The sequence below is a fragment of the Aulonocara stuartgranti genome (genome assembly GCF_965226115.1).
Source record: "Aulonocara stuartgranti genome assembly, chromosome: 22".
Lineage (NCBI taxonomy): Eukaryota > Metazoa > Chordata > Actinopteri > Cichliformes > Cichlidae > Aulonocara > Aulonocara stuartgranti.
In genome coordinates this window covers 33,984,325-34,003,861 of record NC_138957.1, presented here as the reverse complement: position 1 = coordinate 34,003,861, position 19,537 = coordinate 33,984,325, and the positions used below count along the sequence as shown (strand labels likewise).

The 19,537-nt window shown below is 39.6% G+C and overlaps 1 protein-coding gene across 2 annotated transcripts in view; it reads right to left on the bottom strand.

The window, feature by feature from the left end:
* Positions 1-7,051: 7,051 nt before the first annotated feature.
* Positions 7,052-19,537, bottom strand: part of cacng7a (calcium channel, voltage-dependent, gamma subunit 7a) — a 45,442-nt gene continuing 32,956 nt past the window's right edge. For both annotated transcript variants that reach the window (XM_082520433.1, XM_082520432.1), the window contains exons 5-6: positions 15,796-15,941; positions 7,052-11,842 (exon numbers count right to left, since the gene is read on the bottom strand). In XM_082520433.1, coding sequence (XP_082376559.1) covers positions 11,321-11,842; positions 15,796-15,941 — 668 coding nt within the window. In that variant the 3' untranslated portion in view covers positions 7,052-11,320. The remainder of the gene's footprint in view (positions 11,843-15,795; positions 15,942-19,537) is intronic.

Genomic DNA, 19,537 nt, shown 5'->3' with positions numbered 1-19,537 from the left:
ATCTGCCCAGGGACCAAATCATTATGATCCAAGCAACCACCCTCACATCACCCATGTTATGTGGAATCCAGCTTTGCTGTTGGATTTGGGATATCTCTCTTCTCTGACTTTAACACCCATCCCAAGACTGAGAACTGCCACTTCCTCGTCGGGTTTCAAAGGTCATAAAATGCTATAGTTTACAGTATCAAAAAAGCATGTTCACATTATGGTACAGAAAAAAAATCATTTTCACCTCTGTAGATCTGTAGATGGGTTTGCTGTTCATAACACCTGTACAATGGCAGGTTTTCGTTTATTTTGACTCATCCATCTGGATTCTTATGGTTCTGTTGGAGGTTTCTTCCTGTGAAAAGGGAGTTTTTCCTTCCCACAGTCGCCAACGTGCTTGCTCATAGGGGGTCATATGATTGTTGGGTTTTTATTGTAGGGTCTACCTTACAATATAAAGCACCTTGAGGTGACTGTAGTTGTGATTTGGTGCTGTATAAATAAAACTGAATTGAATTCTTGTAAAGCTTAAAGTTAGTGTCATGACTGTCTTAATGGACAGGTGACAGGCAACAGTAGCTGACCTGTGTCTGCTTTGCTTCACCTTCACTAATCAGAGACACTGAACTGGACCTCTCTACGGTTTGTGCTGTTGGTGCATTTCACAGCATTTTAAATGCAATTATCTTAAAAGTAATATGTTGTTTTCTGTATGCTACATAAAATCCAATAATCTTTAATCAGCTTTAGTTTAGGTGAATGAAATCCTAGTATTTTAGTCTTCTTGTACTAAGTAACAATTATGAACTATCTCTGTCTACATTAAAGCTATACAGTTTATGAATGCTAAGTTAACACTTCCCTTATTTCATATTTAGTGAGTTCTCGCCCCAGAACACAAAAACCAATGTGCAGTGGAACATAAATCAATATCCATTCATTCTTTACAGTTTTCCTTATTTAAGGTTGCAGAGGGGTGTGGAACCTGTTCCAGGTCAAGATATGGTGTAAACACTGAATGCCACACATCACAGAACCTGGCAACCACACTCCTATCTACGCCTGTGGCCAGTTAGGAAGTTTAGACCCAGTATCTACTTGCCGGGAGGAAACAGTGCCAACTGCTGCATTACCATGTTAATCTTTTTTAAAAATGTCTCATATTGCAATATATAAACTTTTCTGCCCCCAATAGTTGACAAAACAACAAGGAAACCAAACACTTTTTCGAATACCAGCCTGTGGTTACTTATTTGTGCCACTCCCAAATGAGAATGAATGATGATGAGATGGCTAAAACTTTTATTTAAGTGATCTTCACAATCAAGATATGGTGTAAACACAGCAGGGTGGAACTCCCAAATCTTTAGGAATGACCTAAAATTTTAAGCATGTCTGCAGGGGGTTGATGATCGCTGAGTGAGTACAGGAAAGGTGCTAAAATTCTGGCTTAAAAAAGAGAAAACACAAAATAAAGACATTTTATACTGTTCTGGGTTAGATTGTCACAACTCTGGCTATGTTACTGACATGATGCAGCCGTACAGCTGATTGCTACACTTTGTTAACCAACACTGTTGAAATTCACTGACAACACTGCAAATTCGAGGCTTCATAGTGACACCTCACAAACCAGTGAATGATGTTATGGTGGCTATGACCTTCTTTTAAATATGATGCACAGTCCAAACCCACTTTCATCAAAATGAGTTTGGAATTTTCAGGAGTTTCTCACAGGATCCATGAAGGAAGCCAAGATGAAATCTGTAAATGATTCCAGTTATTTTTCTTCTTTACATTAGGATCATCATACTGTCATCATGTAGGAAAAGAATTGAGTACAAATACAGTTATTGGATCAGACCAGAATCTGCATGTTCTAAACGTTAGAGGACTCAGATTCTGATGATTGATGATTATGAAAGTTGTGTTGCCCTACAGCCATGTAAGACAGAAGAAAAAAGAAAGAAAGAAGAATGAGGTGAAAAATGACTGTGGAAAGGAGAACGGACAGAATGGGACAACCTTTACAGGTTTCATAAGGAACACAGAGGGAGCTAAACTAAGATGGATAGTCAATATGGATCAGAAGACCGCAGGGGGGAGAGGATAGTCGATCGGGAGAGAGAGAGAGAGAGAGAGAGAGAGAGAGAGAGAGAGTGTGTGTGTGTGTTGGAAGTATTCAAAAGAGAGGATCCAAGGCAATAAAGACAGACAGAGAGGAAATCAATGTTCAGGCCAGAGAGACAAACATTTAGAAATGAACTGCAGTCCCTCTCTGTAGTGACAGTAAAAGCCCAAACTTCCACTAGCATTCACAGTCCAGTCACACAGCGGGCAGCAGGAGATTACACAAAAAAAGAAGAGACTCATAACACTGTCAAGACCTGGGAAAAAGCCCTGACTCAGGTACGTGAGATTTTGCAGTAAAGGGATGTTTTGCTTTAGTTATTGGTATTTCAGGTATTGTATGAATATTGTTGAAGTGTGTTGGTCAGTCAGTGCACCAGTTTAGGACAGTCTGAACTATATGATCTTCTATGATGAAATCAACCTGATGGCTACAGCCATGGTCCGAGTCCCTTAAAGGAGATGTAGAAAAACACAGTAACTACTCCTCACATCACCACTAAGGCAGGTAATGTTAAACATGAGAGCTTCCTACATACATTCATGTCCCATAACGTATTCCATTTAATGTAGTTTCTTAAACATTCATCTAGTGCTATTATCAGATCAAAAAATGTTTCGTTTCATTTCAGTAAATATGCGCTGAATCAAAAACACTTGAAGGTTACTGTTTAGACCAGGGATGCCAACCTAAGGCCCAGGGACCAGAATCGGCACAACAAACATTGGACATCTAACTATCGTTCAGAAGTTTCATAGCTTTTTTGACTGTTCAAGACGTCCACTGGGGCATTCATACCGCTCCAAAGTAATTAAGTAAGAGATAAACAAATAATGGAAATGTTTCTGTCTTTCACCAGCCACTATAGAAAAAGTAGATGGGGCACAAATGCATAAATAATGCATTTTTTCCACAGAGGTTACAAAAATAGCACATTTTCATATATTAAGATATCTGGGGGATTAATTGCGTAGTTAAACTTTACACCCATAGGAAAGGGAGTAGCACAGGCCAAGCACACTTAATATCAAAGTGGTCTGTCTGTGGCTCATTATGTAAAATGAGTTTGAAATACCTGGTTTAGAGCATTTTCCTTATTCTAATATAAACTGCTGAGGCAGACAGGGTCATCAACATTGGCATGCAAAAACATAGTACAAAAGATGATGCTTATAAATGTGACAATTTTAGTCAGTTAGTCCTCTTTTCCTCTGCCGAAAATAGTTTGGAAATTTTTTCTTTAGTGAATGCAACAATAGATTTTGATAGATGTCGCTCAGGCATTTTGATAGATGTCACCCAGTTTTGTTTTGTTTTTTTTCAAGCTGAAATGTTCCTGAGACAAAGGTAATTAGCCTGAAGAACAAAGGAGGTCTTAAAAGGTATAAAAGTATAAAAATACATAGCTGAAATTCCAGCCCAGTTATGGACCATTTGACTTTGGACAACGTTCTTGTCCCTTTGGGATTCCTGATAACTGGACAGACACTAATTATAAAGTTTGCAAGTTCCTTTCAAACTTGTCGTTGCTTGGAAGTGAGAATGATGTAATGGTGTCTGCATCACTGAGCTCACAGCTGCACTTTTCATTAGAGCAGCAGGAACACACTCTTCTGATCAGAGAGAGGAAGTTTCAGGCATTTTATGGGCAGCTGGTCTGACACAATTCAGACAAGTTATTTAATATAGCTTGATTAATGTGTTTAATAACATGTTGTTAACAAGGAGGCTCATCTGACCACAATGAGAAGGATGATGAGGCTTAGAAGATTGAGGTATGTTGCAATAGGAAGACAACTGCAGCACCTTTTTGTAAAGCACCCAATGGAATGGACTAAATGAACACAGTTCACATTATATGTACGTTAGGTTAGCATGTTAGGTAGTGATTCATACTGTGGGCGTAAAGGTGAAAATCAATGGCTGTCTGTCTGTGTGTCTCTGTGTTAGCCTCATGATGTGCTGGAAACCTGTCCACAGCGTACCTTATCTCTTGTCTCATGACAGCAGAAACAGACCCTGAATTGGATAAGCGGTTTAAGGAAATTGATGGATGTGTCAGGAATGGCAGTGGAGGTGTTCATGAGGACCCACAATAAATAACACAAGGTAGATGAAATAAACTCGAACCCAACAGTCAGAAATTGAATTGAAAATAAAGCAAAGTGGGCTCTGAAGTAAAACCCAAAACAGACAAAATCATAGTTTAACTGATTTATTGGAATACAGTGAGCATGCACATGCAGAGATGCCAGCGAGGAAGACTTTCAGGAGACTGAACAGGTAATTGGGAGAGATGCTGAGGTTGGTAATGCCAGCAGAGTACACAGAAACACCCCATAGAATAATTTGTGAGGTGAGTACTCAAAGGAGTTGTAGAAGGGTGGCAAGTATGTTAATACAGAGAAGTTTCACTGAAAAGCGAGCTGTTCTTCAGCCACACGGGGAGCACTGGGAAGTGGTTACACTTCGCAGTGGTTTCAGTTCTTTCCACACAGAAAAGCATCCAAGTGAACTCCAAGCATCCTAAAGTGCATCATTACAAACTGCATGAATATGTTTAGTCTGCAGTTGTGTTGAAGACAGGAGCAACAAAAGTAAATACAGGAAGGGACTGAGTTCTTGACTACTGAGAATTTAGAGAACTTACATTTGTTTTATTGCTAGTTTATAGTCTGTAGTGTCTATGGCACCCTGCCCCATGCCAGAATGCAAAGTAGTGTAACAAACACAAATTTGTTACACTACTTGTTGCATTACTTCCATCTTTCTCCCTAAACTGACTTGAAACACGTTGTCTCATATTTACTATTTAACAGTATAATATATAGGCTGCTGTTCATCACACCAGTTGAAGTTCAGGGTCTGGCTGCTGGGCTGGGGTTGAAATACACTCAGCTCATCACTCTCGGTTCTTTGCTAGTTTAGCGTTAGCATGCTGCCTGTGCAGATGTTAGCAAAGAGCTTAAGTTGTGTTAGCAGCATAATGCAGCTGCTGGATGCAGTTTGCACTTTCCTATCGCACTCTCATCCTTTTGTGCAATAAAAATCAAAGTAATCTCCATATCCAGGCTGTGGACTAATTGTCCCCTCCAGCACACTGACTAAAATCGGCAAGTACAAGCAGAACCAAAGGGAGGCAGACTAGCAATTCCAAGGAATTGAACTGGCAAGAACTGGGAATGAGTTTCTCAATTACCATTCCTAGTACACATGCAATGCACTACATACTTGCTTGTACATCATGCAAATTTCACCATGGTATGCTGAGAAATACAATTTTACTGTGATTGTGATGCTACTGCATTTTGTGAACATTTGCAACTTGCTATGCCATACATAATGCTAAATGCTTCTGAAGCAAAGATGATAGTTAAGTTATAAAACACAACATTAAACAATGCTACAACAGGAATAGTTTTACCTGCAATGCCTCAAAAAAGTTAGCCAGGTAGCGCTGAAGCCTTCTGGTTGAAAACTGTTTGGTGTTCCTTAGTTACTGACAGCAGAAACATCAGCGCAAAGTTATGTAATTTATCTATGGTGTGCTCTTATATAGAAATTATACTGGTTTGGTGCATTCTGGAATAAATATAATATAATCATTTAATATCATTTAATATTCCACAAAAATATAACATCAAAACGATTTAGTAAGCAAATGTGTTATGCAAGAGGTGAGTCATGCTTTAATAAGGGGCCATAATGCATTTCATTTTCAGGCTTGCCATTGTTACATAAGTGCTGATATCAAGACATGCAAATATGCTTCTGAACTAATCAATTTTTCACTCACTGTGTAACCTGATCTGGATTTTTTCTCCTGTGACATTTGAAGCCGATCCTTTGCCCTCAGTAGCCCAGGATGTGTGGTGAAAGGTGGAAAAATGGTGAAAATGTTAAAAATAATCCCAGTTGGATTGCTAAGGACTGGAGATCACTTATTACTGAGATAACTGACTAGTTCAGCAGTGATATTCATCATGACGCATTATGTTAAAACCATCACATTTAGTCCTTTTAAACATGGACCTGTTGTACTTCTGTATTTTCATTCATTGACTCCGGACCACTTTGGTATGATACTTCACTATAATCTGGTTCAGTCACTCTGTCTAAAAGAAGCTTTTTCAGCTCTCCATTTAAGTTTTTGTGATTGGCTTCGCTTGTCACTTGAAAAAAGAAACCGTAGGCAGGAGGTGGGTGCAGGTGGAGCTTCTGGTCTCATACACAGAGCCATGTGCTTGCCATAACCGTTTTATCCTCTCTCTTATGACATCATACAGAGCCAGAAATATATGAAATGCCCACCCCGATTTACACTATAGGCAGTATAAAATATGCCTGTAGCTTTCAGGTGTGAAAAGTGATGACAGTGCAGAAGTGCCTTAAACCTGTATTTTCTTTAATGGCCACTAGGAGGCGATACCTGTGATTGCAAAAACACCTCAGGGAAAATGGCCATTTGCCCTGGTCTATGTGACCACTTTGCTGTTGGAATTATGGACTCAGTGTTTCACTCAATATGATGTGAAATCAGTGACTGAGTCTGTTTTTGAAATTCTGGTCATTCCAGGTTTCAGAAAAGAGGATCCATGTATTTGTATTTGCTAGTGAGTAAAGTAAGATCTACCACTCACAGTGTAAACACTGGTCACATTTATGATCACCTACCACTTCAACCACAAGATAAGTAAAATCATAATTTGTTCCCTTTAATAAATTGTGTCTTTATATAAACTATCAACTGACAAAATTATAACAGTTTTAACAGTGACGCATAACATTTTATTTCCCCATTTTTTCCATTTATTTAACAATCTTTCGATCAATTTTAATTAACAAACAAACTGTCTCCAAACTACTGCTCAAATTCCCACAAGAGTTTTTAAATGAGTGCACATTATGAACAACTAAACACAAAGGAGGCTGGATCCAGGCAAGCTTTATTGGTTTTAAACTTTTAAACAAAACACTGCTGGCAGATTAAAATCCTGCAAATAGTACATTTTCAGGAATATTGAAAACAAAAGTCTCTATTGGAACCAACATGTTTTAGTAATAACATGGCCAATTATTGTCTGATCATGAATCATTAATGTAAACTTTTCCCCTATCATTGATAATGTAAACATATCCAGAGTAACTGGCATAAAGAATATACAGTGAGAACATATATACACCCAAATCACAGTCTGAGGAAACGTCTGCGCTGAATAAAAGAAGTAAACTTTTCAAAAGTGGTTCACGGAATCAGAGCTCTACATCTCTAATGTGATGTCCTCAAAAACACCGTTCTGATTTATTTGTATCAAGAAAAAAACCCTCAGAGGTCAGCTACATAAATATATCTCTGTGTGTGTGTGTGTGTCTGTTTGTGTTAGTGTGTGTGTGTGTGTTTGTGTGTGCTCGCTACACAGCAAGGATGCTCAGCTTTGGCATTTAAAATAAACATCTCAAAACATAAAGCAGAAGCTCTCATAATCAGCTGCTAAAGAATTTTCTATTTCATTTTCACATAGCAAATATTCATAAAATATGCTATTAACACTGCAATTAATTTGCTACAATGTTTTTCGTTAACAGTATCACAGGCTGTAAGCGTAACATTTCTCCCCAGTAGGTCTAAAAATGGCTACAAACAATGCCCTATGCTAGGCATGATTGTTAATATGCTACAAAAACAAGCAATCTTTCTGGTCACTGTGCAACAGGAGAACTTGGATAGGAGGCAAACTGGAAAATGTGTTTCATAGTAACATATTTATAGGTACTCAGAATCAGAAGCTTTATTCAGTTAGTTTTTTTCAATATACCTCTAAATAACCCCAAACAATCCAAATCATTCCAAATAATCCCAAACTTGCTCTCTGTAATATTGGAAGGACTAACATTTTTCTGTTATGCTACAAACTGTAAACATAGGTGACCTTAAATTTTCTATCTTGCTGTTTAAAAAAGATTCATATTATGAGGATTTAAAATGTGCAGATTGAAAGTGTTTTTAAACTTTAAAGTGCTAAGCTAAATACATATTAAAGCACGAAAACCTGGAATCATACCCATTTTTAGTTTGCTCTCCATCCAAGTTTATGTTCATCAAAGCCTCGACCTCCATCTGTTCTTTATATAAACACACTATTTCATTATAACAAACCAGGAAGATTGAGATTCAATTATGAACCTGTCAGTTCAGGTAAGAACACCGTCACCAAAGTGCACCAAAGTTAAACACTGTTAGATCATTTCATTGTCAAACCTCACAGAGCTCACACAATTTAAGCTATCGGGATTCAAAACGCTTTCTCAGTCTACCTAAACCCAGGCTTGTCCTTGTCATGCAGTATCTGACTAAAGCCCCAATCACACAGGCTTAAAGACTGAACATCTAGTAACCACCGCTTACAAGTGAAACATGTGCATTCTCTTACCAGAAAATGTATATTCTGTAATCAGTTACGAGTGGTTGTTACAATGTTGCACTAAAAACCTCCTTGTAGTTGCTAACAGGAAGCTGCAGTCATCTGTAGTTTGCATTAAAAATGCCAATGTCTGCAAACATGTGCCAACTACATGGTGGTGGTACTACTAAGTGGTAGTAAAACTGTGAAGAGTGCGACATAAACCAGAAACAAGAGACCAACGGCCTTCAAAATAAAAGTATTAGTTGCAGTGGGAAGGCACAACTTTTACTTGAAGGCAAACGTTTTCCATTTCTGGTTTGTATTGCCCTTCAAATTCCATGTATTCCACTACAGCTCAGAGAGCAGTTGGCAAGTGTTTGCAGACAAGTTGGTATCTGCCATGCAAACTACAGGCAACTGTGGCAATCTGCTAGCCACCAATGCAATCACAAGGAGTTGTTGGCGCAGCACCTCCTTAGCAATCAATTTCACCTAGTGACAACCAGGAACATTCAGTATTTACCAACTTTTTTAGGGAATTTAGATATTTTCCGTAGTAGCCAGAGGTTGCCAGGGCATCACTGACCTGTGTGACCGGGGCCTTAATGACACATCTGTTGTCACTGATGGAAGGTCTGAGAGTTTGCTGCTGCTGTTGCTACATCAGGCTACGTCAGACAGAGCAGAAACAAAGCGCCAAATACAAATCACTACAAATGGAAAGAGCCATCTTCCTTGGATATTTATTTTAGAAAACTGGTAGATAATCAATTATTAATAACTCCATATAAACCAACCAAGTAAAAAAGGCAAGGTAAGTTCAGTCCTATTGGAGTTCTTTTAGTGAATTGAATAGATTCAAATGAAATTCAATCTCCACCTGGTTTTACATTTTCTCATATCTGCATGTAGTATTAAGTATACATCTAAGACAATAAATTCTAAGTTCATGGCGTCAACATTAAAACTCCAAGGCATCCAGTTTGATTGTACCATGGGTGATCACCGCTGAAAGAGACAGTCCCCATTCGCTCAGGTCATGGAAACCTTCAACCTGTGAAGCTCCCACAGATGGTCGTTGACTGTGCTCAGTTAAAAAGTCTCAGTTACATCTTCTGCTTCAGTCTTCAAAATGTTAAACATTCATTCTCAAAGCTTCCAACTTCTAATACAAACAACTTAGAAAATTTGATAGCTAAAACATCTTAAACATATGGGAGAACATTTATTTCAGCAAGATCGCAGAAGAGGGAGAAGAAGATCTGTACATTAGAAGTATAAATCTCTATTCATACACAGTTTACCTCTGGTTGTACCTGTAGGTCATGGTACAAGGGCAAAAGTGATAAGTGATACTGATTATTAATACACTGGGCACTCTGTATCATAAAGATGGTTTTTCATGAACAGGGTTGGGAAGAACTGAAGGATGTGGTGGTGTTAAATTTAAATACACCTGGAAATTCCATGTGAAAGCAGACGAAACATTAAATAATGTTTTTTTTTTCAATAAACACTAATAACATTTTTTTAATATGTTAAAGTAGCTAGGCCTTATTAGAGCTTGTCTGCTGGCTTTTTTACAGCACACTTCTGTCAAACATTTTATTTATTTCTTTACATCTGCACTGTAAAATGATGTGGTAATGCAGGGATGTCTTTTTGTTTTATAGCTCAAACTGGAGATTAGAAATTTCACCAAGGATTTTTCCATTGGCCTTTTGGATTAATATGGGAATCTGTGGGAAATAAAAGTACTTTTATTTACTTTTTTTCTAAACTTTTCTTCCATGAAGATAAATGTTTTCTGAAATGTAATTAAAACTTATTTTTTGTTGTTGTAAAATGAAATAAATTACTAAATAAAATCAAGATAATTTTGTTTTAAATCAGAATAAATAGCCTTAAAAAATGGTCCATCCTAGTTGTGAACCAGATTTTAAAGATATAAAATAAATATGGTTTACACAATGTGAAAATGTGCAAACAAACATTCAATGGTCAAAGTCCTCCTTTAACTGAGACGACCGGAGTCAAATTTAGATGTATTCTCTGAAAACTGTGAGCTGTGTTAGATGTAACACCCTCAAAAGTCTACTGCATGTAGCTTCCCTTATGGACAAATACCAAAATGTAAACAATAATTATAATAATATACATATTTTTTTAATAATCATTACTAAGGTGTTACTTCCATGATGCAAGATACTGCATCGACCTTCCCAACCACATTCACAAAAATATGAAAACATTAATTACAAGAAATTTGAGTAATGTTTTCATATGATTCATAATTCAACATTTATCTTGTTTTTGTGAATGGACAGCATTTTGGAAGTGATTCAGCTTCCTGTTTCCTGTGCTGTTTGACACTGTTGCCTGTGTATCATGGCCGTGATGATGAATGTACCCGTCAGAAACCCCACAAACGTCTTGTTGCTACTAATCATCGTATCTCTCACTCCCTCCCATGTTCCCTCCCAGCGTGTTAAAAGTTTTGTTGAGTGTCTGTCTTCATCTCGGGCTCAGCATCAGCAGTGAGTCATCCCTCCGCCCACCTGCTTCTCTTCACCTCCTCCCCTCTTTTCTCTCCTCTTTTTTGATCTCCTTAAACCTCACTTCTTCTACTTCTTTGCTACAACCCTTCCTCCCACACACTTGGCGGGTACGGGATCTGTGTTCATGTGTGTTTTTGTCGTGTGGTGTATAAGCGCTGTAACAGAACCAATCTAACCCCCCACCCTCATCCCCAACCCCAGATGTGTTTTTCCCTCCTGCGCCCTCCATATGTAGCCTAGCATGGCGAGGCGCTCATTCGCATGTGTGCGTGGTAGCGTGGAGGAGGCACGGCAGAGGGTGGCGCCGCCATAGGCAGGGACTGGGGTGCAGGCCCACTCGGGTGAGGGTGTGGCTGAGGGTGGGAGTGGATATGTGAACCCCTGGACAGGGTCGAGGTGGCACCTGGGTGAAGAGGATGTGGATATGAGGAGGTGGTGGAGGAGGAAGAAGCTGGTTGGAGCTGGTAGCTGGCAGCTGATGACGGTTCAGAGGAAGAGGGTGTTGCCTGGGAGCTGCTGCCCCCCTTGGGAAATGGCTGCTGGGGTGGAGTTTGGTTGAGCTGGATGGAGATGTCAGAGGAGACATCGGAGGCACTGCGGCCTCGCTGTGGTGGAGCCCAGGAGTCTGGGTGGAGGTACTGGCCGCTGTAGTCGCTGCAGTCGGACATGCGGGGGCGGTACAGTGCAGGGTGGGGCCGGTAAAGCTCCTCCTCAGCGTAACGCTTCATGAAGAGGTAGACAGACATCACTCCTGCACCCTGGAGACACAAACAAAATACTGCAACGTTACAGGATATCCTGTTTGTTGTTTTGTAGATTCATCCAGTGGTAATATTATTTGGTCTGATTAGTTTTTCTTTCGTTTTTTTTAGGTTTGTTGTTAAGCATGATGTATCTCGCTCTATTAATCTGGCTCTTTAAACACAGTCCTCTGCAGTGATACAGCATGTCTGTCATGCTTTTCCAAACAAAAGCAATGTAATTTTCTCCACAGTCCATCATTGCCACAATGATGGACTGTGGGGTGGGCCATTTATATGGATACACCGTAATAACATGGGAATGGCTGGTGATATTAAAGTCCTGTTTGTGGCACATTAGTATATGTGAGGGGGCAAACTCCTCAAGATGGGTGGTGACCATGGTGGCCATTTAGAAGTCAGCCATCTTGGATACAACTTTTGTTTTTTTCAATAGGAAGAGGGCCATGTGACACATCAAACGTATTGGTAATGACCACTTGCATTTGTGCATCTTTGAGTGTGATCCTGAGTGAATCAGGGGGACAACGTCAACTTGACAAGTCTATGAATGTCGAGAAAAGTAACACCATTGTGCTGGTCACAGTGCTGACCTGATGTTTCTTTTTGGAGATAAAGTATCTGAATTTCAGGAGCAGAACCATGCCTCCAAACACACTCCTTCTGGTTCTCATCTATATATGTTCCCCCTGTTTGTTCTCATTTACGTGCCCCACCCTCTGTCCCCTTTTCAATTCTTTAACTTCTTCGCTTCTCATTAGTACATGTGGATCTGCCAGGCCCGGGAGCCACCGCCAGTCCCCTTCTAGGTCTTCCCTGAACTGCAGCTCAATTCATGTCCAAGCCATTTACCTTTATCTACTAAAATGCTGTCAAACCTCAAATGAGGACGTGGGCCCAGCGAGTGAATTGTAGCTTGGACACAATGGAGTCTTGCACTGAAAACTACTAATTGACCTCTTGGTTGAGTCCCATCTCTCCACCAGCGATGAAAGAATTTGATATTTGTTTGTGAAACAAGTTTGAGGTCCATGGGAACAATGACCTTAAAGGAGAAGAACAATTTAGTAGCTTTTCCTTATGGCTAATATTTGTAATCACAGCTCAAGTTTAGTTGCAGGTAGACTTCTTCCCTATCATCTATAGTAAGATATAGAAGCTATGCTTTGGGACTATAAACCTTCATTCAAAAGGAAGAAACGGTAATCATTATGCAGTCCCAACATGCACCAGTGCTGCCACTGCACAGAGGAAGGACCTTGCAGACATAGATGATTGAGTTTGGTGTGGAAGAACTTGATTGGCTTGCACGGTCTATCTGATATCATTGTGTTGATGTTTTTCTAGGATCAACATTGCATCTGACAAATCACATAATTATGATGTCATAGCTTTGCAACTTGGACAATAACTTGCCGATGTCCTTTCATGAAAAATCTTTAAAGAAACAGATCAATCAACGTTTTGTAGATCCAGGAATAACACCAACATGATGAGTATCTCACATCGAGAGCCTTGCACAGAGTCCTGACCTCAACCCAACAGAACACCTTTGGGATGAATTAGAGCAGAGACCAAGCCAGACCTTTATCTCCAACATCAGTGTCTGAGCTCACAAAGGCACTTCTGAAAGAACTTTCTAAAATCCCCAAAGGATTTGAAGCTGTTATAGCTGCAAAGGGTGTGTCGACATCACATCCTTTGTAGCTATAGAATCTATAGATTAAGAATGGGATGTCACTCAAGTTCACATGCAGGTGAAGGCAGACGAGCAAATACTTTTGGAAATATTGCATATATATTATTGCTATCTTTCTTATAGTGGAAGTAGTTAGCTTCTAAAAAAATGTTAAATGATTGAAATCACATGTATAATCCAAAACATACCTACTGGCTATAGAATTTCAGATTTAACTGGCCATATTCAAAACAGCTCTAGTAATATAGTTTAGGATAGACAGCAATGCAAGTGACGCTGATGCATTGACAATGTCTGCCAAAAAAACCCATAAATTAGATGAAGCGGGAACAGGCTCCTCTCTCTCTCCATCCATGACACGACAACATCTGCATTGCCTAAGGGAGCCAAAGAGAACAATGCAGAGTTCCCAGAAAATTCCCATACGCTTAAAGATTTACTAAACACAAGAATCAGCATCATCCTCCCTAAAGTGCAACACACCATAAGGAGGAGGGTGGGGGGATGAAATAAATCCGTACTAATTTTGCAGAGAGTTGACAAAAAGGCTCGGTGCTCCTCAGCGGAATGAGCCATTATCAAAAATGTATTCATGTTTTCACCCGGGCATCCGCTGAGCATTCACAGCTCATTCACTATTCATCCACAACATCATCGCTACAACAACCCTGAAACCTGAATGCTGATGAACGTGTGTGTGTGTGTGTGTGTGTGTGTGTGTGTGTGTGTGTGTGTGTGTGTGTGTGTGTGTGAGACAGAAAAATTATGTAGTTAAATGTTCTTTGCTATTCCAGCGCAGGTTAGAAGAAGACTGGGGAAGAAAAGAGAAGATAAGGTATGGAAAGAGGGCAGAGTTAAAGAAAATAAATAAAAGGAGAGGAAGTAAGATGAAGGAATGAAGTGATAAAACATGTAAAAAAAAAAAAAAGAAAAAAAAGGGGGGGGGAAGCGAGTGAATGGATGATTAGAAAAGAAAAAAAGAAAAAAAAAAAAAAAGAAGAGGATGCCTGAGTGACACATGCATGAGTAAAGATGCTAAGACGGATAAACCCATGTCAAAGGAATGGAAAGACGACAGGTAAATGAGCGAAAAGAGGATTAAATAGGAAAAGAGGGGCAAGACTAATAGAAGATTAGGAGGAGCATGTGATTACAGCAGGTGAAGACGCGATAAAGACAGATGACAGCCACTTTATGGGCACGAAAGATGGGAAACAAGATGGGAGGATAGAAGAAAGGATAAAAATTGGAATGAATAAGAAAAATTTAGAGGAAATGGAGGACAAAAATAAAGATGGGACGTGAATTTAAAAAAAATTAACAGGAGAATCAAAGCAAAAGCTAAGCAAGAAAACATGAGTCAAAGATTTAAGCGAAGACTGGAGGAGAAGAAAACAGGATTATAGACTGAAAGATAACTGAAGAGGGAGGACTAAGATCAAAGAAACGATGGTGAAAAAAAGAAGTGGGAAGGGAAGAAATATGAAGTAAGAGAGAAGAGAGCAAAGAAGAGAGCAAAAGATGAAGTTAAGCCACACCATGCAAGAGGACAGCAGAGGAGATAAGAAGAAGAAGAAGGAGGGGACAACAGAGGATTAAAGAACTGAAGATAAAAGGAGAGAGAAAGAGACAAGATAAAAGTAGAGGACATATAAAGAGAGAAAAGACTTGAGTTAGGCAGAGAAGAGACAGCAGGAAAAGGGAAAGGAGAAAGACAAAAGGGACAGAGATGAAATGGAAGGAATGAAGGATGAAGGAGGAGTGGAGCACCCTCTTTCTCCCAGTGAGGAATATTTGGATGCATATGAAGCTGTGCTGCGACAGAGCTGCTGCCCTCAAGTATTCAAGCTATTAACATTTATGAATATTGATGCGGGCAAGATGACGGGCTCCTACGCAGGCACTTTTTAAATCTGTGTGTGTTTAGCTGAATAAGTCTGCATTTTCAGCAAGCGTGCATGCATGTGTGTGTGCGACTGTGTGTGCACATGTTTAGACAGCATGGTCGACATCCAAGCAAGATTCCAAACAATCTCTGCATGAACATTAAGGCTTATAAATGTTGAGCAGCAGCACATTTTTGTGTCACTGGGAACTTCTCACTGTGCCCGAGCACATCTGCAGTGTGTGAGTTTTCCGTTCAGCATGCGATCACTCACGTGTTTGTCTGTGTGCAGCAGCTGTGCGTGTTCGTGCTTGATTAACTCTTTGAGAATGCGTGTGGTGGTGCGTATTAGCGTGCTTCAATCACCTCTTTGAGGAGGAAGGAGGAGGCGGCAAAGGCAAAGGACCAGCCGTAGTGATAATGGAAGAACTGCTCAGGCTCTCGAGGTCGGTTCATCACCTCATCGTTAATACTGGAGATGTACAAAACCAGACCCACCACCAGACTAAGACCTGCAAGAGCACAAATACACACATATGGTAATCACACAGTGAGAAAGATAGATGGTCCCGCTGTATGATAATATAGCGTATCCACGTCTCCTTGCATAAGTAAAATATAACATCAGAAGATGAGTCAAGTGTTGGATGTTATTCTGAGCCATCTGCTTTCCCCAGAGCAGGCACTGGAACTCCCTCGGGAACAGGGTATTCCTGCAGGCTGGTAACCTCTATAAACACATATCTGCACATGAATATGCAGAAGTCGAATGAAAGGGACATGATTTAAGTTACAAAAAGCTTTCTGGTTTTTGTTTGCAGTCTGCTTGTCATCACATTTGAGTAGGCTGCAGTTAGATGCTGGTACTGTGCAGACCCTTTAGGAAACACAGAAGGTGTTTTATTTTTCAAAAACTTAATCTCAAAAACATGGATTATTATTTGACAGCGTTAAGGTTTTATTTGGTTTTCTAATATATAGCTTATATCTGCTTTCATAAACAAACAGCAGAGTACGGAACAGGAAAACTTGACCCAAACACCTTTAAGATCACACGGAACACCTAGCTGTAGATAGTTGTAGATAAGCAGGACTCGAAACTCAAAAAAAATACAAACTAAGAAAACGTAATCTAAACTGGAACCAAAGGACGTGGAAGCTAGGAAACAATAAACAGACAAACTAGAAGCTAACTATGAACACCAGGGAGCCCAAGGACCACAAGAAGGACGCACAGCAATGTGGGACAACGCAACAACTGGCAGAGGAAGACAGAGGACTAAATACACAGAGGATAACGAGGGGATGGGAAACAGGAGGGAAACACAGCTGGAAGTAATCAGACAAAATGAGACAGGGAGGAAGCAAAACTGAATACAGTTGTGAAACACAGGATGTGAGACTGTGAAAAGAAAACAGGAAACAAGACATGACAGACTACATATGAAATGTGGACACAGGGGAGGCAAGGACACAGAACCATGAAGCATACGACATCAAAGAATTATAACTGAAACCAGAATTTACAGAGCCAGTGCCATGACACTATCTACTGTTAGTCTTTAACCTCCTAGGACCCGAACTCTTCCACAGCATGCATTTTTAATTTCTCTTTGATATTTGGGCATGAATGTAAAAATAAAGAATTACCAGATTTTTTTTACCTTATTTTTCTTTTTATGAAAAGTCAGAGCCACATATGAGGATATTCGTTTAAAATTTTGATAGAACAGTAGCAGTATAATGTCTTCGTAAGTGGATATCAGGCCCTTGTAGAGCAAAATTGAGTATTTTGGTCTAAATAACCCAAAATGTGATGTCCACATATGTGCACGCCAGGTCCTAGGAGGTTAAAGTTTAGATAGCCTCTGTTTGAGACACAGGGTGTGATGTACTCAACATGTGTAGATGCCATAGGATTGTTTATACATTTTAAGTTTCTCTTTTCAATTAAATATGGGGTTCAATGTATTTGCAAATCATTGCATTCTAGTATTAGTTCATTTTACACACAGTTTTTGAAGCAGTCATGGTCCTACAGTGGATTCATTAGCTCATCTCCACTGTGGAGAATAGTTAGGAATTAAAAGTATAAATGGATTAAATAACATATCTAAAACACATACTTCTGTTTTTTGTAATAAAACGTGACCACAATGACTCAAAAATGATAACAGCTCCTCTGTGACCTTTACTGTCACCTTTTAGGGCTCCTGGAAATTAGTGTAGCCAAGAGGTTAAGATGAGTTTATTCTGACAATTAAAATAATGGACTGTCACTGTAAACACAGTAAGACAAACAACTGTACATACCAATGTTTTGGACAGGGCATAATATACTATAAGACACCACTATATACTCATCTAAATGTGCAAAGTGTATCATTTTTGAGTCAAAACAGTTTCATGTTAAATACAAGAGCAAAAAGAAAGAAACAAGCAGCTTATGACATTTAGTTCTCTATCCTTCATAAATGTTTAACAAACCTCCAAACTACAAATAACCAGTAAATCAGGAGGGGCGAGGCTAATGCTGCATTCCCCGGTTACCCTGAAATACTAATCCCATCTGAATGGGCCTTTCTTCTTGTTTGTGCGTGTGTGTATTTGTGTGCATGTGTGCACTTTGTAGCTGGAATAGCTAATGATAATGTGTCCTGCTTGTACTGTAAATAGGCTGAGAAACAAGCTGTGCTGTGGCAAACAGAGATAAACAAGAACACAATCCCACAAACACACTTCGTATGGGAGAAGCGAAGCCTCATTAGGAGTGCGTCAGTTCCTCCCCTGTCGACAGACTAACCACAGCAACTGACCTGCAAAATCCTTCAACAGTGAAACCCTCTCATTCCAAACACAGCAAATGATGCAGATGCTTCCACTTAAAATCACCTTACAGCTCATTTTCTCTAAAAGTGTCACCGGCGGATTCATCTCATTGACTGTGCTACATAACACTGAAATAAATAAATAAATATATAAACGTAGCCTACATGGAGCTTCCAAAAATGTGTTAAGCCATATTTAGGCTGCTACACTGACATGTCACAGAGACTCTGTAGCTCAGCAGATCTGCTGTGCTCCTCCTTAAAAATGTAAATGCATGTCGGACACAGCTGCACAACATGATGTCATGAATTATCCTATCATTGTTTTCCCCTATGTTGATGATTGAGACAGCTTACAGTGAAGACAATATTATTTAGGGACATTGTAGCGATTGACCCAACAGACTGCAACAATTTGAGGAGTGTTTATTGCAAATCGCATAAAAATGCTTGAAAAATACATGACAGGTTCAACACCCACTTTAGCTTTTCAGCTGGTCTCACACACACAACTTCCTCCAGCTCTCCAGCTTCACTATGTAAAGGGAGAAGCCTCGTTAGTGAAATCCCCGACACCTGTCCCTCCAGCCTCCTTGGCACTGCCTCACTCCTCCCCTGCAGCTGAGCCAGGGACCACACCTCCGCCACAGATATATTTATCAAGCAATAGATGCAACCAGTGCTGGTCACACACTACTCCTGACTGAAAATACATGTTCACTAGATACTTTTTCTTTGTGTAACAGACTAATATCTAGGATACAAAATAGTAATTGACCTTTCAATTTCAAGAAAAGATAAAAGTTGACAAGAAAAATCCAACAAAAGACAACAGGGTGCATGATTCAGACTAAACAAAAAATGACTGACTGGGTGTTGAAAGCATCCCACCTACAGAAAAGTCAGTACATATCAAAAAGAAAATTGTTATCATATACTGTATTTACAGGCAACAAGACTTTGGTGAGTACTGATCTATATTGTGATATTTTTAAGTTCAACGTCAAACCGCTCTATTAGTGGAAAACGAAGGACATTAGTCTGAACACTGTATTTCCTTCATTTGGCCATCAGATGGCAGTGTTGTGAACAGAATGCACATCTCAGTAAAAGCCTCCCAGACATGTGGTGCTAGGACCCATGAACACACATGAATGAGCACACACACATTCATTGGAGAGGAGGTGGAGAAACAGCAGAGAGGGGAGAAAATTACTGGAGGAAGGACAGACAGGAGAAAACAGAGGAAACAGCTGGTACACAGTCACCATGTTATAACC